This window comes from Lipophrys pholis, assembly GCF_963383615.2.
Source record: "Lipophrys pholis genome assembly, chromosome: 13".
In the NCBI taxonomy this organism is placed as follows: domain Eukaryota; kingdom Metazoa; phylum Chordata; class Actinopteri; order Blenniiformes; family Blenniidae; genus Lipophrys; species Lipophrys pholis.
This window is the reverse complement of record NC_137632.1, coordinates 28,152,256-28,175,433: the sequence shown is the minus strand read 5'-3', so window position 1 is coordinate 28,175,433 and position 23,178 is coordinate 28,152,256. Positions and strand designations below refer to the sequence as shown.

General features: G+C 45.2%; 3 protein-coding genes across 6 annotated transcripts; 2 read left to right on the top strand and 1 right to left on the bottom strand.

Annotated features, from left to right (window-relative positions):
• Positions 1–1,394: 1,394 nt before the first annotated feature.
• On the top strand, positions 1,395–4,617 carry asnsd1 (asparagine synthetase domain containing 1). 2 transcript variants are annotated; one of them, XR_013935894.1, is made up of 5 exons: positions 1,395–1,529; positions 1,723–1,798; positions 2,194–3,631; positions 3,709–4,006; positions 4,247–4,617. XR_013935894.1 is itself a non-coding variant. In XM_080478061.1 (5 exons), exons 1-5 carry the CDS (start codon positions 1,460–1,462, stop codon positions 4,491–4,493), a joined length of 2,013 nt encoding a protein of 670 aa, XP_080334187.1. In that variant the 5' UTR covers positions 1,395–1,459; the 3' UTR covers positions 4,494–4,617. The 2 variants fall into 2 exon arrangements, 1 of the variants encoding a protein (XP_080334187.1); XM_080478061.1 differs by having other exon boundaries at positions 3,709–3,890.
• On the bottom strand, positions 4,014–7,975 carry LOC308118586 (uncharacterized protein). The gene is made up of 8 exons (XM_080478062.1): positions 7,674–7,975; positions 6,015–6,104; positions 5,825–5,904; positions 5,608–5,723; positions 5,423–5,520; positions 4,962–5,030; positions 4,832–4,890; positions 4,014–4,735 (listed from the first exon to the last, which is right to left on the bottom strand). The coding sequence occupies exons 1-8, from the start codon at positions 7,863–7,865 to the stop codon at positions 4,615–4,617; spliced, it is 825 nt and encodes a 274-aa protein (XP_080334188.1). The 5' UTR covers positions 7,866–7,975; the 3' UTR covers positions 4,014–4,614.
• sympk (symplekin) lies at positions 7,651–22,302 on the top strand. Of its 3 annotated transcripts, none has more exons than XM_080478058.1 (27): positions 7,651–8,016; positions 8,504–8,591; positions 10,490–10,555; positions 11,199–11,252; positions 11,361–11,434; positions 11,512–11,638; positions 11,734–11,983; positions 12,075–12,245; positions 12,343–12,582; positions 12,776–12,921; positions 13,010–13,160; positions 13,278–13,497; positions 14,173–14,323; positions 14,412–14,647; positions 14,819–14,900; positions 14,979–15,092; positions 15,176–15,323; positions 15,695–15,855; positions 16,872–16,980; positions 17,101–17,201; positions 17,328–17,418; positions 18,027–18,128; positions 18,746–18,933; positions 19,766–19,942; positions 20,118–20,201; positions 21,125–21,382; positions 21,988–22,302. In XM_080478058.1, the coding sequence occupies exons 2-27, from the start codon at positions 8,523–8,525 to the stop codon at positions 22,156–22,158; spliced, it is 3,741 nt and encodes a 1,246-aa protein (XP_080334184.1). In that variant the 5' UTR covers positions 7,651–8,016; positions 8,504–8,522; the 3' UTR covers positions 22,159–22,302. The 3 variants fall into 3 exon arrangements, with proteins under 3 accessions (XP_080334184.1, XP_080334182.1, XP_080334183.1); XM_080478056.1 differs by having other exon boundaries at positions 7,963–8,170; XM_080478057.1 differs by having other exon boundaries at positions 8,013–8,170; positions 8,468–8,591.
• The last annotated feature ends 876 nt before the right edge of the window (positions 22,303–23,178 follow it).

Below are 23,178 nucleotides of genomic sequence, written 5' to 3'. Positions count from 1 at the left end.
TTAAACGTTGTTGAGCCGCAAAAACTAAATTCTAGTGCTCCATCTAGTGAAAACCTGATGGAGCTGTAATGCAGTACAGGACGTTCACCACCAGGGGGCAGTGAAGTGAAACCTAGAAAAACCGGAAGTGCTTTATAAACAACGTGTTTACACTGAGGTTAGCTGAGTTTAACCACCTTCAGCTGCATTTTAGGAGCTATAAACCGTCTCCGAGTCCGTTCTTATATCAGCAGCATGTCCTCAAAAAGCCGAGACAACGAGGACAGTTTGGAGGGACTGAAGGAAGAACTGAATAAGAAGGTAAAGCGGCGTGGAACGCCGCAGCTAATGATGCTAACAGCAAATAATGCTAACTTAAATTTTCTTTCATCATGAAGGTTAGTACACTTTAAACTGGAATAATAGGTTGGGTGGCATTACATTTAACAGGAGAAGACAAGGAAACAACGAAGACGAGCCTAATTTCTCCAGAGCAAAGCGTAAATCCCTGATGGATTTGTTAAATAACCAGGTGTAAAAATAATAAGAAATTTGATGTCAGTTGGATAAATATGAGTGAAATGACAGGTGTGAGGTATCAACCAGGTATCAACCAGGTATCAACCAGGCATCAACCAGGTATCAACCAGGTATCAACCAGGTATCAACCAGGTGGAAAAGGTTTGCAATGTATTGAGTTCTTGTCATGGAAGTGGCCAAATATGGTCAATTGCCTGATAAATGGTTAAAAGAGTAATCAAATCTTCATGTATTTGAAAACACCATTGTGTGCTGTATATATATATATTTAAGATGAAGTCAGCTAAAGATCACCCCAAATCATAGTTCTCACTTTTGATTAAAATTAAAATCTAATGTGAAAAATGCTGAAACAGATTGCATACAGATTTTAGAATCTCAGTCTCCTACAACTCTGGTATTAATCTGCTGAAAAGTTCCTCTTTATATTTACTACTGACTAGAAGCACTGGGTGTATCTTTAGTTCAAGCTGCTTTTCTGTCATATTTTGAGGTGAAATGCATCAATTCTGTGTTCAGACTGGAAGGAAGAGATAATTTCCCAAAGCAAAGTGGTGGAAAACATCACAGCAGCACTTATCTCGACGTTTCACCTGTTTAATGAGGTATTTCATGATCACAATCACTTTACAGTGATCACCTTTAAAGATACAGGAAGCTATGAAACATGATCATTAGTTCTATAAAGGGTTAAAAGGCGATTTTAATATAATATAATACCGGATTGAAAAGTATTTAGTATTTCTAATAGCATTCATGGACCAAAACTTAAAGGTTTTTGTTTCCCTTGTGAGACGCTGACCAATGCAGACTGAGAACTCCCATAAAGCTGCAGCTCCAGTTTTGGAGGTTCTTTCTGCGTCTCTCAGCGTTCGGCTGAATTTCAGCAGGATTTTCATGATCTTAAAAGCAAACCTGGTGACTTAGATTTTTCTAAAGGATGTTATTCTTCACAGATCAGGGAGCAGAAGGTCGTTGTGGACGAACTTTCCAACCTGAAGAAAAACAGAGTGAGTGAATTTGGGGCAAAGCAGCTTTTGGGGTTTTTTTTCATGGTGAAGGAGCATCGTAGGCTCCGACCACAGATGTCGTGTAACTGGAACCCCAACACAAAACTCTTTTCTTTTTCCACTTGAAATGTTGTAAAAACACCGGAGGCCTCCAGTTTGTGTGTCGACTCACTCTGAATGTTTCCCTCCTCAGAGAGTTTACATCCAGCAGAGGAACAGCAACGTCTTCTTCCTGGCAGACAGAAGTCAGACTCTGGGTTCGTCCAAAAGTAAGTTATCGGTTGTGGGGGTGGGGGGCGCACACACACACACACACACACACACACACACACACACGCATGCATCTACACAAAATCAAGAGGCTGACGGACAGAAGAGTGAGTCAGCTTCAAAATGACGATAAAGGAAAGAAAGAGGGATGATAAAATGTGTGATTGACTGTGAAGTGAATGAATAACTGATGGATTTGTACGTGTGTGTGTGTGTGTGTGTGTGTGTGTGTGTGTGTGTGTGTGTGTGTGTGTGTGTGTGTGTGTGTGTGTGTGTGTGTGTGTGTGTGTGTGTGTGTGTGTGTGTGTGTGTGTGTGTGTGTGTGTGTGTGTGTGTGTGTGTGTGTGTGTGTGTGTGTGTGTGTGTGTGTGTGTGTGTGTGTGTGCGCGCGCAGAGGAGCTGGATCACATGAAGAAGGAGCTGCAGGACTTGTGAAGGAGGCCTTCAGAACCGCCACCATGTGTGGGATCTTCTGTTCACTGACTCTGTCGTCGTCGTCTCGCTCCGAGCACGACGAACCCAGCGGTGAGCACCTGAGGAGGAGAGGGCCCGACTCCAGCCGGGTCGTCACGGTAACGGGCGCGGACCCTCACTACAGGTGCCTGTTCTCCGCCCACGTTCTCCACATGCGGGGCCTTCTCACCCCTCAGCCGCTGGAGGATGACGCAGGAAACGTTCTGCTGTGGAACGGAGAGGTGTTCGGAGGTTTGCCGCTCGCAGCTGAGGAGAACGACACCGCCGCCGTCTCAGAGCGTCTGTCGTCCTGCGGCAGCTCCTCGCAGATCCTCGCCGTCCTGTCCTCGCTGCGCGGGCCGTGGGCGTTCGTCTACTACCAGAAGGCCGGAGACCACCTGTGGTTCGGCCGGGACTTCTTCGGCAGGCGCAGTTTGCTGTGGAGCTTCGACGCGGCGCTCCGAGCTCTGACCCTGACGTCCGTGGCCGCCTGCGGTTCGGGGCGTCGCTGGCAGGAAGTGCCTGCAGCCGGAGTGTACAGGGTGGACCTGAAAGCGGCCGCAGACTGCGGCGCCGTCACTTTTGAGATGTTTCCCTGGGCTGACGGAGGAGAAGACGCCCTCTCCTCCTGCAGGGAAACCATACTGGAGCACGTCCCTGACGGCTGCCGCGCCGTGATCAACCGGTCGGGCCTCGTGCTCCCGCCGCCCGTCTGCCCGCTCAACGCCACCACTCCTCTGACGTCAGAAATGACACACGTTGAATCCAACAGACAGTGTTCCCCACAGGATCTGGAGACGCTGCTGGCAGGAAGACACGGAGACGACCCAGAGTTAGTGAAGCGTCTGGTCAATGTTCTGAGCGAGGCCGTGAGGCGCCGCGTTCAGGCTCTTCCTGTCCGAGAGGACGACTCGACGGCGAGCCATCAGGCGGCCGTGGCCATCCTTTTCTCGGGGGGCGTCGATTCCATGGTGCTGGCCGCTTTAGCCGACCGCCACGTACCGACCCGCCAGCCCATCGACCTCCTGAACGTGGCGTTCAAGCTCCGGGAGCCCAAAACACAGAGCGGCTCGGCCAGGAAGCAGCCAAGCAAACCGGCGGATTCCCGAGCGTTGGGTTCCTTCGACGTTCCAGACAGACTCACAGGAAGAGCCGGCCTCAGCGAATTACGGGGCCTGAATCCGGAAAGGAGCTGGAACTTTGTTGAGATCAACGTGACTGAGGAGGAGCTGCAGGAGACGCGCCTGGAGAGGATCTGCCACCTCGTCCACCCGCTGGACACCGTGCTGGACGACAGTATCGGCTGCGCCGTGTGGTTTGCTGCGAGGGGGGCGGGGCTTATCACAGAGGACCAGAGGCCCTTCATCTCGACAGCGAAGGTCGGCGTTAATAAGTTTGAGCTTCGATTCTCTCCCGTCAGCAGCCACGCTGACGCCTTCTTCTCCCCCGACTGCAGGTCGTTCTGACGGGAATCGGGGCCGACGAGCAGCTCGCCGGTTACTCCAGACACCGGGAGCGTTTCAGGACGTCGGGATATGAGGGGCTGGTCCGGGAGCTGGCCATGGAGCTGGGAAGGATCTCCTCCAGGAACCTGGGCCGAGACGACAGAGTGATCGCAGACCACGGGAAGGAGGCCAGGTGACGTCAATGATCAGACTCTGTCGCCACGTTGACCTCAAGCATCAAAGTCGAGGTCACCTGCACCAGAGGGTCCAGGAGGTCCCTGAAGATCTCGTCATTTACAGAGTATCTAGGTTTAGTAACACCAAGCAAACATTATTTATTTAAGTTTCAATTACAATTTCATTACATCTTGAAATTTTTAGCAGTTTTGTCCTTCATTTTCAGCATTTTATAGACAATTTTGACACTTTATAATAGAACAGAAATACTTCACTCTGAGGCAAATTCCTCCACCAAATAACTAAATAAACCAAATAACTGGAGCCACTCAGGGTTGTTGGCTGGTCGTCTGACGAGTCGTCCTTCTGCAGGTTTCCCTACCTGGACGAGGACGTGGTGAGCTTCCTGAACGGCCTGGTCGTGTGGGACAAGGCGCTGCTCGCCCTCCCGCGGGGCGTCGGGGACAAGCTGCTGCTCAGGCGGGCGGCCCGGCGGCTCGGCCTCGGCCCGGCGGCCGTCCTGCCCAAGAGAGCCATGCAGTTCGGCTCGCGCATCGCAAAGATGGAGGACAGGCGAGAAAAGGCCTCCGACAAATGCAGCAGACTCCTCACCGGGTAGACAATTAGTTTTAATTGGAAAAAATAATGGTTAGAAATTTTCAAGGCATATTTACATCCTCAGATTGTGATTTTACAGATCCAGAACTTTTATTTTTTCTAATAAACACGTTTGTACGACTTCACACCATGTACGTCTCGTCATTCTGGAGATTCTCCTTAAAGTAACGATCGCATTCAATATATGAAGGCAGGTTTCCCACGTCGAACCGTCCGGAGATCGGATGAACGTAAACCGGTTTTCTGACGGGAGGAAAAAATAAGTTTTTTTAGAAACTGCGAGAAGAAAAACGTAAAGTAGTTTGTATAGAAATGGTGGGTTTTTTTTGCAGACGTCACCTCGGGATGAGCCAAGACACAAAGTTCCCTGGAGCGTCTTTCTCTTCGATCGCAGCGTCCTGAGGAAACAGATCAGTTGTTCTCAGTGACGATGATCACATGACAGAGGAGACGCAGGGACTTAAATCACCTTCTTGTCATTGAGGAACGTGTCCAGCAGGGGGAGGCATTTCTTTGAAAGCACGTAGAAACACGGACACTGGAAAACACAACGAACTTAAATGGTGAAGAACCGGTGGAGATGTTTGAAGGTGTGTTGATGCCACCTTTTGTCCAGAAGCGATAAAATGTTGGGTGTGCCCTGAGAGTCCCTCCTATCTCCTAACAGTCTCTCTTATCTCCTTTCCCATCCACTTCTCCTTAACCCCAGAAACGTTTAAGTGTTGGCTATGATAAGGAGCGTTGGAATTCTCACTAAGCTAAGGAAAGGAGGCTTAATGATAACCCCAACACCTTTCCTTAACTCCTTTTAGGAAGCCTCCTAACACCTTTCCTTAAGCCCGTGATGTCATCCACAGGTTTAAGGAAAAGTGGATTGGAAAGGAGACAGGAGGGACTATTGTCTCATCGCTCTCGTCCTCCTGAACTCACGGCTCTCCTGGACGATGTCTCGGAGGGTCGAGGCTTCTCCTTCATGCAGACGACGCGGAGATCGCCGTCCACCTCCAGGATTCCGTATTTCTGCGTTTCTGTTCAGACACAAACCAGAACCTGAACCAGACGGGAAGTGGACTGACTTTTTAAAACCCGGCCTTTTGACCCGAACGTCTCCTCACCCTGGTCTCCACAGTGGTACGACAGCACCAGGCAGCTCTCCTCGCACCTCTCCTGAGCTCGGGAAAACGACTCTTTAACCTCACCCAGGCTGAAATCTTCTTTGAACAGAGTGTCGCTGTTCAGAGAGAGAGATGGGGGGGGGGGGAGAGAGATAGAGAGAGAGGTTATTAACTTCAGCCACACTGACACAAGATGGCGCCGGACTCAGAAACACACCCTCCAATAACCAGCAGGTCATCCTGGATGTGGAAGTGCTGCACTGCCAGCAGCAGACAGCCCACGGCGCCCAGACGCTCCTGGCGGAGGACAGACTAAATCAACACGGTGGAACCTTTTCAGTTTTTCCAAAACGTTTCTCATGAAGGACTCGAGCGTCGCCGACGCGTCGTCCACACGGTGTATTTACGTCGTTGCGTCTCGTCCCGTCGTTGAGGATCTTGACGTTGGAGAAGCCCGAGGCCCAGTCTTGAAACGCAGCGTGGTACAGGTCGTTGGTCTGTGAAGAGGAAGCAGTCACAGCGAGATTTGAATTTTAATTATTTCAATATTTGATTTCGGCTGTCTTCAGAAAAACAAACTCTGAGTTCTCCAACTAATCAGCAGAAAGGGTTGAAGCAGAACCTACCCCATCACAAAAAACTAAACAAGGCTCTCTAATGTCACACAAATTTACATTTTTGGAAACTAATATTACTATATTTACAATACACATTCAATATATACTATACACAAGTTTTATATGTATAGTTTACACATGCACATCAAACATACATACACATGAATGTACATGATATGTACATAATAAAAATAATAACATACGATTTAGATTTCATCTATTATATTTAAAATACGTAATATTTAAGTTAATATTCTCTATCACAATATATACCTTTCATAATGTTTATTAAGTATTAATATATTTTATACATATTATATGCTGTCCTAGATAAAATTGTCGCTCTTCTTTCTTATACTTAGTAATGATTTAAAAAGCTTTTTAAACTGGTTCATGTTTGTCCTTTGTTTTATTTCCTCTTTTAGGCGGTTCTATCATTTAACCCCTGCTGTTCATTCTACTCCTCCTTTTCAGGGTCGTTCTGGCATAATGTATCTTGACATTTAGTTTTCCTTAAAACCTTAAATTATATTCCTATTCTCTCTCTGAAAATCTTTTCTACAACCCCTTTGGAAGTGCAGCCTTGTTTGCTCTATATATCATTTGGACAGTTTTGAGTTGGACGAGATCTGAGAGTTTTAGATCTGGTGTTTTGAAGAATAAGTAGAATAATCCATTTGTGTGTTCTCTGTATGTTGTTATGTTTCAGCCTGGTGGCTTATTATGAATAACGGTTGGATGTTAGATCTGTATGTAAATCCCCCAAACTTCTAGACAGTAACTCAAAAATGGAAAAAAAACACGTGTACGATAAAGAGAGTGTAGTTCTTTATGAATAACAATGTTCCTTGTTTTGCCCCCGGCAGCAACTTCCCTATTTACACTCCAGGTGAACTAAATATAAAAGAATAGAATCGGATGAAAGTCAACAGAAAAACTGAAGCTATCTTCTCGGGGTAAGACCACTGGATTACCTGGACAATACAACATAAAATACGTAATAAACATAAAAAGAATTGCTCTTTTTAAGAGTGAAGCAGACTCAGTTTGCCAAACTCTGTACCTGTTGCAAAGAGATCTCAAGCAAGAAACATTCTTCAGGTAAATACGTTTAATTAATATATCAACTTAATAAGCACATCAAAACTATGAGTCAGCAGAAGGCAGGATTCAGCTTTTAGGCAGTTGCACAAAAAACAGCTGATACTCGGCCTTTATTGGGTATTTTTCTGGGTATTATGACCGGAAGTGGCTTTCATGAATGAAATTTTCCAGATAAATTGGAATTATTTGTGTATCCAGTACTTAATTTGATTTTAGCCTGCAGGTTATTACTACTGTCAGGGAAGTAAAGTCAATCTAACAGGCAGAATCACTTTAACCACAGTTAGAGCTCAGTGTGGCTTGTTTATTTATTTACGTACAGTCTTCACGCAAGAACGCACTCACCACTACGTAGATTTCGTCCACGCCGCCGGCAGCGCCCAGCGCGCGGACCCAGTGCGACGCCAGTTCGCGGCGGCCCACCGGCAGCAGCGGCTTCGCGACGCCCGCCAGGTGAGCGAAGCTCCCGCTGCTGTCGGCCGACACGTCCCGCTGCAGCCGGGTGCCGTAACCCGCGGCCAGAATGACGGCTTTCATCGGGAATAGAGACGCGGCTCCCGGGACGTAAGCAACGGAAGACGCTTGGAATACAACGTAAAGTGACCTGTGTGGTCCCGGGCACTGCTCTCCTCGCGAGATTTGTGACTCGTATCAACGCGAGACTGGGACAGTATCCGGTTGGCTGCTGGTAAATGGTTCATTGAAACATGGCTGCTCTGTGTACAGGCTAACACAGTTTGTCGCTGTAATCAATATATAACTCAAACCTGCAGTGTTTGTAAGGAAGTTTCATGTCGTGTAAATACGTATTGTCGAAACTGAAATAAAGAGTCTTTGAATCGGTGAGTAGCTTTGACCTTTTTGTCGTAAAGTAAGAGTTAACAGGCTGAGCTAGCTTGTGGCTCGCGCGTAAATCATTTTTTACTGAGTTTATTTTGAAACTTTATATTTATTTACGGTCTGTTTAAGATTACATTTTCTCCTCAACATGGCCGGAATGTGTCGGGTTTAAATGTTTTCTCAGTTTAGTGAAAGCTGGCTGCACACCTGCTAATAAGCCCTGAACGTCATTGGTGTCAATCTGGACGGATTATAACGTCAATAACACATTAATGCTTGTTTTTCATCCATGCACGGAGTTGACAGGGGGTTTACAGACGGTGTTGTTTTCACAGTGGGGTACTAATCCGCGTCATGGACCTTTCTGGAGATGCGAGGGACCCCGAAGCCTCCAGTGTTGTAGACATGACCACCAGTGAGAAGGTGAGTCGTTTTACGGCCTGTCTTTGTCACATACGTTTTTGCTCGCCTGCTTTCACACACATATGGACTTAAGTGACGTCTCATTGCAGCTATAACAGCTTAAACTCTTGTAGGAAAGCTTTCCACAAGGTTTAGGAGAGTGTTTATGTCAATTTTGGACCATTGTTCCAGACCTCCAAAATTATGAGCGTGAAATTGTCCAAAATATCTTGGTATGCTGAAGCTTTAAGAGTTTCTGTCACTGGAATTAAGGGGCCGAGCCCAACTCCTTAAAGACACACCATAATGCTCCCTCCACCAAACTTAACTCTTGGTGCAATGCAATCAGACAGATACACACGGGTCAGACAAACCCAAGACTGTCCATCAGACTGCTAGATGGAGAAACGTGATTGGTCACTGAGGAGAACACGTATCCACTGTTTTAGGAGCCAATGGCATTGTGCTTTACACCATTGCATCTGACACTTTGCATTGCTGGGAAGAAGCTGTTCTGGAGCTTAACTGAAGATCACAGGAGGTCTATAACTTTTGACTCTAAAAGAATTTGGAGATCTCTGCGCACTGTGCACCTCAGCATCTGCTGACCCTGCGCTGCATTTTTCTCCGAGTTGTTGTTCTCAATTGCGTCCACTTTGTTATAGTTCTGCTAACAGTTGATTGTGAGGAAATATTGGACAGGTGGCATCCTATCACTTTACCTTGCTGGAATTCACTGACCTCCTGAGAGTTTGTAGAAATAGTTTGCCTTCCTTGGTACTTGATTTAATACGCCTGTAGCAATGGAAGTGATTGTAACTTCAATTCAACACATTTGGGTGGCTGAGCAAATACTTTTGGCAATATAGTGGGTTTGTGTTATTATCCCAGGCATCATACTAGTTCAGTCTTAAACACGCAGAGTATCTCCGAAAGCTTCAGCTCATGTGTAGTCTTCCCATCCAGCAGTAGTCAGAATCTGTCTCAGGGAAAGTAGTGATTCAGTAACAGGGTCATAGTCCAACCCAACAGGTGAACTATTGCAGCTCCAACTGCTGCAAAAGTCTGTTCGGATTCTTTTAAAGGTGTCAGAATAGACAGTGCATCACGTTTTCTTGTGTACAGGACCTGCACGATTTGAGGCAGGTGTTCATAATTATATGACTCATTGGTTATTACCATGACATTAGTTTACTTGGTTTGTTGTTTGCTTGTTGCTGCCGAGAACATGTGTTAAACACGTTTCAGTTCACGGGCCACATGCAGCTGTAATTCCTCTTTAGCGGGCCGAACCTGTAAAAATGAATCCACAATAACCTTTAAATTTAATCTTTGAAGTTTGTCTTTGTTGTGGTACAGAGTATATGCGATGAAAATATCTATATATGATGACTGCGATCTCAACATAAAGACAATTTTAATGAAACCTTCTGGTGGAAAATACTGTGAAAATGTCCAAATAACTTCTGTTAAAGCTGTTCTATTGTGTACGTTTTTAACAACCTGACAGCGTGGCTTTGAGGCTAATGCTAGTTTTCTATCTTATCACTGATATCTCAGCTCGGGTCTCAGTGTTGTGTTGTGTTCTCGAAAGAATTTTATTTAATTTATTTTTTTAACTCAATGTTTTCTTTGAAATCTTTATCATTTGCTTGGTGGTTTAGTGCGACAGATTGGAGCCTTTTGCTCGACGATGTGGCCCACATGTCTTATGTTTCACACCTCAGATCTAAAAGGTTACCCTACTTACCATGGTGTGAAACCATACATATTTGTAAAGTGTCAGTAATTAATCCTTGAAAATCACTAGTTTAGTGTTTGTGTTGAGCAGCGCAACAGAAACATTTAAACCTTTACTCTTGATATGTGAATTACAATGTGACGTGTAAATAAATGTTGTATTTGCTTTCCTTTTGCAGGTTGTGGAACTTCTGAATCAGGCCGCACTGATCCCTGCAGATGAGAAGCTAATTGTGCTGAAGCAGGTTTGTAGTGTTAATGAGCATTTGCTTAACATGTAAAAGTATAAACCAAAAAGTTATACGTACAACTAGGTGGTTTATTGGCATTTAGGAGGCTCGTCACTTTTTTATTTTCCAACAACATCTGAGCCAAACGCACAAAGGTAGTCATTTACAAAGCACTGAACTCCTAATTCTGACACGATCATCACAGTAAGGCGACATATGATGTATTCATCAAATAAATCAGGTGTCAATGCTGCAATCATGTGAATTATAAATTTCCTGCAGTAGGTTTAATTTAAATTTAATAGCGGAACAAATATAAAGCAAAAAGAAAACAAAATCCCACAAAGTAAAACTGACAATTGCCACCAGCACCACACACTCTTTGGTTTGATGGTGATAAGCCCACCGGGCGCCTCCACATTCAAGACCTAGGAAAACATATTTATGAGGAACTGTTGTCTAATAATTTCACACAGAGCTGGTACGAATGCCTGATTTAATTTTTATGTCATACGTCGCCTAAATATCCACCACCTGATCACTTTTAGTTGGATCTGTCTTCTTTTCTTCCTGCTTTCTGTTTCTGGAGTTTGAGACACTTTCGACAATAGAGAGAAGTGAGGACTGCCACCATGTTGAATCTATGCATTGATTTCAGGTTCAAGAGCTGATCATCAATAAAGATCCATCTCTTCTCGACAACTTTCTGGATGTAAGTAAAAAAAAAAATAAACTATGCTGCTGACTGTAGTTATCTGAGGTGATGAATATCAATGTGATTATTATTAACCCCTGTGTGACTGGTCGCTCTCGTCTGCAGGAGATGATCGCTTTTCAGACTGACAAGTCTATCGAAGTGAGGAAGTTTGTGATTGGATTCATAGAGGAGGCTTGGTGAGTTATTTTGCAGATCTCCCAGTTTGTGGAAGGAAAAGTTTGGCACTGCACTCAATCTTTGTTTTGTTGATCAGTAAAAGAGACAATGAGCTCCTCCTGAGGCTGATCGCCAACCTCAACATGCTGCTGAAGGATGAGAGTGTGAATGTGGTGAAGAAAGCCATCCTCACTCTCACACAACTCTACAAAGTTACTCTACAGGTAGAAACAGCTGCTGGGTTAAAATCACACTCTCGTCGATGCAGTTCGGTTTGAATTCAATAGACTTTGCGTCTCGCTGCTGCCTTCCCCACCAGTGGCTGCTGCGCTCCAGAACTGGATCCGAGATGCAGGAGGCGTGCTGGGATATGGTCACACAGATGAAAGGCGATGTTTTGGTATTGCTGGACTCGGAGAATGACGGCGTTCGTACTCACGCCATCAAATTCACAGAGTCACTGATCATCACTTTGTCGCCGCGGACGTCTGACTCCGACGTCCCCAAGCGACAGGAAGGAGACATCAGCCTGGACAAAGTTCCCAAAGATCATTCCTACATCCGCTACGGTACAGACTTCAGTATCTAGCTGGGTGGAGTTAATAGGTTGTTGCTGTGTAGTTAAAGTTCACCTTTTGAAGTGTGTCGACTTGTTTCCAGATGCTCTGTGCGAGGAGGGAAAGACCGCACTGGACAAGCTGCTGAAGTTTATGGTCCATCCTGCTATTTCCAGCATCAACCTCACCACAGCGCTGGGCTCCCTGGCCACCATCGCCCGTCAGAGGCCAATGTTCATGTCGGAGGTGGTGCAGGCGTACGAGACACTGCATGGTGAGAACAGCTCAGCCTGGCGTCCTCGCACAGTTCTTAAATACCGTGTCTCGTTTTGGGCCTCATTTGTGTCCGATGTTTGTTGAAACGTTCATAGCAAACCTCCCGCCCACCCTGGCCAAGTCTCAGGTGAGCAGCGTGCGCAAGAACCTGAAGCTGCACCTGGTGGCCGTGCTGAAGCACCCATGCAGTCTGGAGTTCCAGGGTCAGATCAGCACGCTGCTGCTGGACCTGGGAATGCCTCAGAGCGAAATCACCCGCTCAACACCTGCACCGCGCGAGCAGCGCAAGCGGTCTCGCCATGAACCATACACGGAAGGAAAGAAGGTCAAGATGGGTGAGTGCCGACAGACATTGGAATGTTGCTTCATGCTGCGCATATTGGTACTGTTCAGAATTAAACCCATTTATGTTGTAAAGGTTCAAAAAGGTACGATATAGATAGATTGATAGATAAACCGCCACATTGTCGTGCAGTCTGACTCGTGCAGGTGCTCAGCCCTGATATTTATGTTGCCTTTTGCTTTCAGAACCGATTGAAGATGACGAGGACAAAGAGGAGCCCGCCCCTCTCATAGCTCCAAAGCCAGCAGCTGTTCCTGTCGCTCAGTCGGCCATCGACCTCACCGCCGAGTTCCTGCACCCTCTGCTCAACCCTGAAAACGTGGCCAACCTGGTGAGCAGCGATGAGCCCTTTTTCTTTTTTATTTACTCAAACCCAGATGATATCACGGCCTTCCTTAAATCCCCGTGTCTGTGTTCAGGTGCTCATCAGCATGGTCTACCTGCCTGATGTCATGCCAGCATCCTTCCAGGCAACGTACACGCCTGTCGAGTCGGCAGGCACCGACGCTCAGATCAAACATCTGGCCAGGCTGATGGCCACACAGATGACCGCAGCTGGGATCGGTCCAGGTTAGTCGCAACTAAAAGCTGCGTGAAGGATTTAGTTCTTTGTTGAATTTGTTGGAAGAAGTTGCTGTGTTGGTGAAAACTGCAGAACTTGGGATGAAACAACTCTGTTCATCGCAGGACTCGAACAGTGCAAAGCTAAAGAGGACGACACGGGCAAAGAGGAAGACGCCGAGGACGAGTCCGGCACCAAGGACCTCCTCATCAAACGCAAAGTCCCCGCGTTGGTGTTCGGCCAAGCCATCTCTGTGGTGGGAGGTTATGCAGAAAAGGCTCCTGCCACCGAGACTCCCACGACCAAGAGGCTTCCTGAGCCCATCGTGCCCTCCGCACAGACCAAGTGAGTCACGCTGAGGAAAGATGGCACAACAGCTTTTACTTTCTGCTCTCAGATTACAGATTAAGGCTCATGGTGCTCTAAGGTGACTTCGCTCAAAGGCCTACTTCTCCCAGTTGAAGCTGAAAGTATTTTTACTTTTATTCACATGAATTATTGCTAAAGTAAACATTTGTAAAAGACGTCACTTGCCAGGACAGCCTCTATGCACATTACATGTTGAATCTTTACAGCTTATGGAGAATATATTGTTTGAATATAGCTCCTGGTGATAAAGTTTAGAAGTGGTGGGAACTTTATTAATGAGCTTCATTTGTAGTTAAAGTGCTTTACATTACCTATGTATGTCTAAGAATCTAAATATCTTTGTATTTTGTTATAAATAAGTGGAGTAGCTATGACTTTTTTTCTGGAGTTTCAAACTTGTCTTTTAAGATGTACAACCTGAAATGACCGATTGCTCCGGGACACACTATTTATGATCAGGACAAAACCCGGGATGGGTTTCCCGGTCCGGATCAAAAAAGTTGAGGAAAAAAAGAGATGGAATTTAAGCATTTTAATTTTAAAAGTTAAAGAAAAATTGTTAATGCAGCACAAGAAGTTTAGTAAATTACAAACCAACGCTGTGTGCTGGACTAAATGTTATCACGAGGGTATGATTTTGCTCTTTTGCAGGATGACCGGGGCAAGCGGAAGGAAAAAAGTCTTCCGGCTGGCGGACGTCATCCAGCCTCTGTCTGAATCCCAGATCGAGCAGTTGACCTCCAAATCAGTGAAGCGCATTCTGCATTCAGAAAAGGCCATTGCTCAGAGTGGAATGTCAAATGTGAGTCGCTTAAAATGGCAGTATCGTATATTTATGAAAATGTTTTGGTTTGTTTTTCTGAGTTAACCATGTTAAATCTGTGTGGCAGGCCCGAGTGAAGCTGATCTCCCGGCTCGTGACGCAGTTCGAAGGGATGATGAAGCAGGAGGTGCTGGAGTTCATCCTGGACGACATCAGGACGAGGAGCGACCTGGCCTTTTCTCTCCTCTACCACGAGTACAACACCTACCTGAGCCAGGTTCCTGCGGGGCTGCTGGACAGCTACGATCACTGCCTGTTCACTCTGCTGTCAGGCCTGCAGGAGAAACCGGAGCAGAGGGACGGGTGAGACCAGAAACCCCATTAACACGCTACAACACCTAAAACTGCTCAGCTCGGTCAAAGATACTCTTCCAGTTAGGTTGAGGTGTCCTGAGGGTGTTCACAGGGATCTGTACTTGAATGGAGTTTAAATCTTCAGCTTTAACCGGCTCAGTTGCCTCGTTTGTCCTCCAGTCTTTTCACCAAGCTGGTTCTGGAGGCTCCCCTCATAACAGAATCTGCGTTGGAGGTAATCCGACGTTACTGCGAGGACGAGGTAAACGTCACCCGGCACGGCTTCTCGTGTAGCGCCGGTCCTCCCGGTCATCCTTTAACCCACGCCCTTTGTGTTCAGTCCCGGGTGTATTTGGGCATGACGACCCTGAAGGAGCTGATCGTCAAGCGGCCGTCGAGGCAGTTCCAGTATCTGCACGTTCTCCTGGATCTCAGCTCGCACGAGAAGGAGAAGGTGATGCTCAAATCCTCGCAGGCCGCTGAGGGATTCCTGAGCGCCGACTCGTCATTACAACACCGACTCCTGTTCATTTTCAGGTGCGCACCACTGCCCTGGGCTTCCTGAAGCGGATGTATGAGAAAGACCACCTCAGGGACTACATAGAGAAGTTTGCCCTGAACTACATGCAGCTGCTGGTCCACCCCAACCCGCCATCTTTGCTCTTCGGTGCCGACAAAGACACAGGTGAGCGTCCTGCCTGTGACACTACGCAGACATTCTCCCTTCATTGAACTAATTTAGGTTTGTTTGTTTTTTCCCTAAACTTCAGTTTTTATTGATTTTTCTCATTTTTCAATTCAAACGAGAAAAAGGAGGGAAAAAACCGGTGATATCCTGTTTGGAGCTTCGTTCTATTTTGTCTGTTCTTTTTGCACAGTTTTCATCTTCTACGTTGATTAGTCTTTCGATTGTCTGTCACTATGCGGTTTCCTGAAAAAAAGTAAATTTCTTCCGCTTGTTGTGCTTCTTGTCGTCTCAGTCGATGCGTCAGTTTGTTGTGCTTCTTTAGGTTATTAAAGCACAAGAGAGGAAATGTTTTGTTTGTGTTGGGACAGAGGTGGCTGCTCCGTGGACCGAGGAGACGGTGAGACAGTGTCTGTTCCTCTACCTGTCCCTCCTCCCTCTGAACCACCGCCTGGTCCACGAGCTGGCGTCCGTCTACACCGAGGCCATCGCCGACATCAAGCGCAGCGTGCTCCGAGCGATAGAGCAACCCGTAAGTCGCCGCAGCCGACGCGCGTCCGTTTGTTCTCCCCTCGGTCCTTTCACAAAGGTCAACCTCAGCTTCATCGTGTAAAGGCCTCTTCATACTCCATGAGAACAAGACGAAAGTTCGGCAGTGCGGGGTCCTGTCGAACAAAATGACGTCATTTCCTTCTTCCAGCTCCCTCTGGCCGAACAAATTTGTTTGGGCTGTACCAACCGCCCTGGCCGAACTATGTGGGAGCCGCACTGCCGAAACTTCTGCACTGCCGTGTGCTGCGCATGCGTGTTCTAGTTCGCTCGTGACTATCGATAATATTTTAATCATATTTAGCTTGTAACAGCGCTCCTGTACGAGCGCCGCAGCTCGTTAAAATGTCGAAGTGTAGGCTGACGTGATGCACCTGAACGCATCACGAACAGCTGTCAGCTCCTGGAGTTAAAACTGGACTAACATCGCGCTCGGACAAAAACTTTTTTATCACTGAAAAAGTTCAGAGAAATGTATTTCTAAAAGCACTGGAGGCCAGAAATAAACTGTGCAGTTGAAAAGTTTAAACGCCGCTTCACAGACTTGTGGCTGCTGCGAGGGGGCGTGGCCTGCGAGTTCGGCAGCTTCTTATCGGAGTATGAACAGTCCTGCCGAAAAAGCTTTTTTTTTCTCTTGCTGGCTGACGTCACTGCCGAATTTTCTTCTTGTTCTTATGGGTTCAAAAGGGAGTATGCAGGGGCCTTAACTCCCCAGAGAGTCGTCACCGTGGAAAACTGCTGAACTGCTTATTGGACTCACCTCAACTTAATCACAAATCCTTGATTTTCAAATAAATAAGTCACAAATTGAAAAAAGGACACAAATATTGTTGGACGAACACACTGGGAATAAGTTTCTGTAAATATTAACTTGGCATAGTAGGTACGGTGTGCCAGTTTGCGTTGAATGAAGCCTCATCTCACCCAAATTGGTTAATAATGTAACCTGCTCAGTATCTCTGTCAACACTTGGTACGTTGTCTTGTTTTTCTTTCATAGATCCGTGGAATGGGCATGAACTCTCCTGAGCTGCTGCTCCTGGTGGAGAACTGTCCTAAAGGGGCAGAAACTCTGGTGACACGCTGCCTGCACATTCTGACGGATAAAGGTAAAAACAAAACCAAAAAAAAAAAGGTTTTAAATGAGTTTGCATGAGCACGGTTTAGTGTTACAGAGGAATAAAGCTGAATAAAAGGTGCGACTCTAATGTTGTCTGTCCTCCACTCAGTGCCTCCGTCTCCGGAGCTGGTGGAACGAGTTCGGGATCTTTACCACAAACGAGTGCCAGACGTTCGTTTCCTCATCCCCGTCATCAACGGTCTAGAGAAGGTCAGGCTCTCATCAAGTCATGTTTATTTAGACAAAAGCATTTTTTATTGTGTCAATGACCCGACTGTGTCCCTGCCGTCTGTCTTCAGCATCGACATGCTGTTTGTTTGTGTTTGTCCCTCACAGAATGAAGTCATCCAGGCTCTCCCCAAACTCATCAAGCTGAACCCCATCGTGGTGAAGGAGGTGTTCAACAGACTGCTGGGGACTCAGCACAGTAAGCTCCTCCGCCCTCATGCTGCTCAGCAAACAGACATTAACCAATCAGTTCAGTGAATGCAGGGAGTACTATCCAATCACAAGCAGAGTAGGAAGGGGTCATGGCTTCATCGTTCTAGAGCAGGGGTGTCGAACTCCAGGCCTCGAGGGCCGCAGCCCTGCACGTTTTCAATGTCTCCCTCCCCTGAATGTCCTGATGGTTCATCACCACATTCAGCACAAAGCCAGATAACGAGCTGCTCATTGCAATCAGCTGTGTTGAAGCTGGGAGACATGCAAAACGTGCAGGGCTGCGGCCCTCGAGGCCTGGAGTTCGACACGTGTGTTCTAGAGTGAAAATACAATGCTGGTAGAAACTGCTGAGTGGTGCATCATGGGGGATTTGGAAGTGGATGTATGTGTTGTAAGGAGATCAGAGATGTTCAATGGTGTGTGTGTGTGTGTGTGTGTGTGTGTGTGTGTGTGTGTGTGTGTGTGTGTGTGTGTGTGTGTGTGTGTGTGTGTGTGTGTGTGTGTGTGTGTGTGTGTGTGTGTGTGTGTGTGTGTGTGTGTGTGTGTGTGTGTGTGTGTGTGTGTGTGTGTGTGTGTGTGTGTGTGTGTGTGCAGGTGAGGGGAGTTCCTCCGTGTCCCCTCTGACTCCAGGTGACCTGCTCATCGCCTTACACAACATCGACTCCACCAAATGTGACATGAAGTCCATCATTAAAGGTCGGTGCTCCGTGCAGGTCGCCCGTCTCGCCTCTGATCAGGAGCTCATTCTTTCATTTTTTATTTCATTTAATTTCGGACATCTTCAAAACCTCTATCTTTCCTCACTGCAGCACCAGATAACCACAGATATTGATATGTGATCAGATAGCATGTCCAAAAAGAAGTATAACCCATTAAACCCCTCCCCTTCTCCTTATATAATATAGAATATCTTTATCTTCCACTTATTTAATATTCAATTAATTTCAACATGGTAGAACAAATATATCAATACAAATGATCAGATGAAAAGGTATCAATGATTTACTTCTTTAAAATAATTAATATGAAATAAATATAATAAAGTTGTTTGACCCAGTTATACGTACATAAATTACTTTCAGTATACATATATACGATGTATATGCATAGAAATGTATTCACACATATACCCACATGTAGAAATACACGGCATGAGGACACATTTGTACGGAGCCCCGGAGAGGTTACAGAGAAAAAACTAATAACCCGTGGGAACAAGATAATTAGTCGTTCCCTCAAGTGTTCCCTCATCGTTCACCCTCCTTCATCTTTATATCGTTATATATATGTGTGTGTGTGTGTGTGTGTGACAGCCACCAACCTGTGCTTCGGGGAGAAGAACGTGTACACGTCGGAGGTTCTGGCCGTGGTGATGCAGCAGCTGATGGAGCAGAACCCGCTCCCCATGCTGCTCATGCGCACCGTCATCCAGTCCCTCACCATGTATCCGCGGCTGGGAGGCTTCGTCATGAACATCCTGTCGCGCCTCATCGTCAAGCAGGTCGGCGTTAAACTGACCGCACGCGCAGCTTCGCCCTTTAACTTCCTTGACTTCGTGCTTCGACTTTTTAAACACTACCCGGACTCCTCGATCTGAAAAGACTCAAACTCTGAAACTACATCCGGACATGAAATGCATCGTTTTGCTTTTTAAAACAAGCTCAGACTTCTTATTTTTAACTCTTTAAATCGTACCTGACTCTCAGTAGAACCTGAGTTCTTTAATCCAGACTCTTTTTATTTGACCATAACTCTGCAAAATACACAGAACTGTGTTTTAAACCTGACGAGATCTGATTATTTCAACCAGACTCTTAAAACTAAACCTCAGAACGGCACCTGGAATTTTAACTTTGTACTTAACTAAACTCTATAACAACCAATAATGTCTTAATTTTAGCCGTTTGGAATTTAATAGAGGCTCTAATGTGACTTTACAACAATAGAAAATGTAGTCAGGCCCCGACTACGGCACAGTGTTTCAAGTGTGAACGCATCATTTCAAATTTACACCGCAACGTTTTGAAAACGATGTCATGAAATCAGAAATGCTGAAAACTATGTATTTAGGCTGGAGTTACATTTTTAATGGATTTAATGTAAGAACTTTCTATTAAGTAAGTTATAACATTATTGGTGGTTTCAGACCTCCAAGAACAAACTGGAATGATTGACACGTTCTCCTTCATTCCTCTTGGACCTTTTTAAATAAGAAACTTCCAGTGAAATCAGCGTCACACTTTTGTTTTTTGATTTTTTTTTTTTTTCCCAACCGGATGGTTGAACAAGTTAAAGCCTGTCTCACGCGGTGTCGTGTCGGTTCGGTCCTGCAGGTGTGGAAGTATCCCAAAGTGTGGGAAGGCTTTGTGAAGTGCTGCCAGAGGACCAAGCCTCAGTCGTACAGCGTTCTGCTGCAGCTCCCGCCGGCGCAGCTCACCAGCGTGTTCGAGCGCTGCCCCGAGATGAAGGAGCCCCTCCTGCACCACGTTCACTCCTTCACCCCCCTGCAGGTCCGTGTCTGTCTGTCTGTCTGTCTGTCTGTCTGTCTGTCTGTCTGTCTGTCTGTCTGTCTGTCTGTCTGTCTGTCTGTCTGTCTGTCTGTCTGTCTGTCTGTCTGTCTGTCTGTCTGTCTGTCTGTCTGTCTGTCTGTGTCTCTCATCCATCGCTCCTCTGCTCCCGTCGCAGCAAACCCACATCCCCGCCTCCATCATGGCCGTCCTGGAAGTCAATAAGGAGCCGAAGCCGGTGGAGCCCGTCGTGGAGAAAGAGGTAGCTTGTTCATCAGTCATTTTCAAAGCTTTTAAAAAAAAAAAAATATGCCACCAGTAAAATGGGGGGGAAAATGAAATAAAAAAACTAAATGACTCTAATTAAAAAAAATAAAATAAAAATCGGTTGAAAATTAAACAGTTTTATAAAAAAGCCCCAAAAGGTTAAAACAACTAAAATTGTCTTTAAATACTCAGAAAAAATTAGAATAGAAAAAACTAAATGACTAAAATTTAAAAAAAAAAACAACAACTTGTTAAAACAGCTTGAAAATAATAATAAAAATAATAATAAAGTTTTTTTTATAAAAGAACTGAAGGGGTTAAAACAGCTAAGTTTTCTATAAAATACTGAGGGAAAAAAAAGTGAAACTGGTGAAATGAGGCTAAAACAGCTGAAAATGTAATAAAATGTTTACCATCATAAATTCTAATTGAAACTTTATGAATCCAACATAAGATCTATAATTATATATGAAACCTTTGAAGCTGCGTTCGTCTCATTTCAACATTTGATTTGGTGGAAAATAAAAATAAAACCGGTTCTTTTGGTCATGAAGGTTTCAGAACGCCGAGGGAGGTCAGAGAAATAGATCTTCCTCACAGAGATTCAAGCGACTGAACTCGGCCAAACACTGAATAAATGTACGATGGTGGTCAGTAGATAAAAACACTAGTGGAAGAATAAGAATAATAAATCATTCTTATTAAAAGCAGAGTCGTCGCCTCTCACACCTGGAAGGTGAAACTAAACTCACACCAAGAAAGAGATACTGCTTGGATTCCTAAAAGATTTTGTCGTCAATGACAGAGTGATAGAAACTCACGACATTTGTTCGACTCGAACTGTGAAAGTTGTTTTTACTCAAATACGAAGTCGCAAATGACTCGTTGATTTTTTGTTTTATTTGTTTCCCCTGACAGATGGAGGTGGCCCCAGCTGCCTCCGCCCCGGAAGAAGCTCCCGCCGTGACCCCCAGCGAGCCGGAGGCCCCCGCCCACCAGGAGCCGGACCCCCGGCGAGAGGAGGAGGAGGAGGAGGAGGAAGAGGAGGAGGAGGAGGAGGAGGAAGAGGAGGAGGAAGAGGAGGAGGAAGAGGAAGAGGATGAGGAGCCCATGGAGCAGGAGCAGTCCCGGCCAGTGACACAGGAGGGCCATGCTGCTGCTGACAGTAGTTCACAGGTGGGACTTTGTCACCAGCGATCGGGCGCTTTCACTTCTAGTCACGAAGCAACGATCACAACAGAAGGCTTCTCACAGTCTGACGACTTTGCAGTGGAGAGGATCAATAATCTAGATCAGACGGGTCGGAGTTCAGTCTGGAGGACTGAATGTGCCAAAATTAAATCAATAACCCCATTAAATGTGTTATTAAGTAATGAAACTGTCACTGCTGTCACTGTTTCCTGCTAATAAATAAACTTCTTACAGATGAACATAAAAAAGTAGAATTAAAAGTAGGACAGTGACTCTCTATCACCATCTAACGGCCAAAAGTGGAATTACTTCATAAATACACTGAGGTCCTTCAAGTGTAAGTTTGAAAATATTTAGTGTTTTCATCTTAAAAACAAACAAACAGTATTTCAGTACATTATTACAGTTACAAAATAGAATAAGTATAAATGAATCCAGTTTTGAAAAGTTAATTTGTTTTCTGTTCTTGAGCAGCGTAACCTACACACTTGAGGATCACGGCTCATTTTGACAAAACGGTGATCCTCTAATGTTCCACTCAGTTGGATTTGAATGAGCAGAACATGAGAAAAGATGTTGCTTCTCCTCAGGAACCGTCGAAAGAAGCCGAGACGCCGCCGCCGTCGCCACCCGGGCCGGAGGCGGAGGAGGAGCCGATGGACGAGTCTCAGCCGGAGGCTTCAGAGCAGCAGCAGCAGCCTGAAGCTGAAGCTGACGTCACGGCGCCGGCAGCAGGGAGCGGAGATCAGGACGCAGACTGAAGACGAGCTCAAAATAAATGGACATTTCTCTCCCACAGAATTCTACGATTTCAAACCTCTGTTCTTTTTGTACTTGTTGAAAATACCATGTGTGTGAGGCGGCGAATGAATAAAAACACTTTCTGGACATGAGCCTGACACTTAAAAACACTCGTTCTTTTTGTCATTTCTTTGTTCCCATGTTGAAATATTTACAGATGAAGTATTAAAAAAAAAACCACTCAGGCGCTCTCGACACACTGAGTTTATTAAGTTGGAGGCAGGAGCTTTTTTCTGAACGTTGATCTTAATAAACTGCCGTCATGTTGGACAGGATTACATCACATTACAGCCTAAAACCGTACAGCGCCGTGTCTGGGTGAGAAAACACTACAACCACGTATTAAACAGCAAAACCAAAGAAGTAAAACAAAAATCAAAAAGCTTATAAAACGATCGAGAGGAAGAGTGGAACAGCGAAGTTAAGTTGTGGATCATATGTATGAACTTAAAGGTGTAAATTCAAAAGGGGGAATAGAATTTTGAACTTAAAATAAAAATGTGTCTAACACTGATTTAAATGAAATAATGCTGATTAATCACCTTCGTTTGTAATTTACATTTTTTTTATGTAAATAAAATAAAAACGTGTAAAATGTTTATTTTTTCATATTTTAATTTATTTCAGGCAAATAGTATTTCACACACGTTCAATCTCAAACATAAACTAATATCCATGTAATCTGTTTATACACACACACATATCCATATGTTTATATATAGATAGATATAGATAATATCAACAAATTATAGCTTACGAAAATATATTTTAAGTATTCCCATACTCTTATAAACATACACGCATGCCTCATATATTTAACTAACATGCCTGAAAATGAGAGGAAAAGTAAAGTCCTTATCAACTCCTACCTCTTCTTCCAACATTTGATAGTTCTATTTTAAAACGATCTTTCTGTGTCAAAACTGGAGGGATTATATATTTAAACATCTGTGGTAAGAATGTTTTCTATAATGATAATA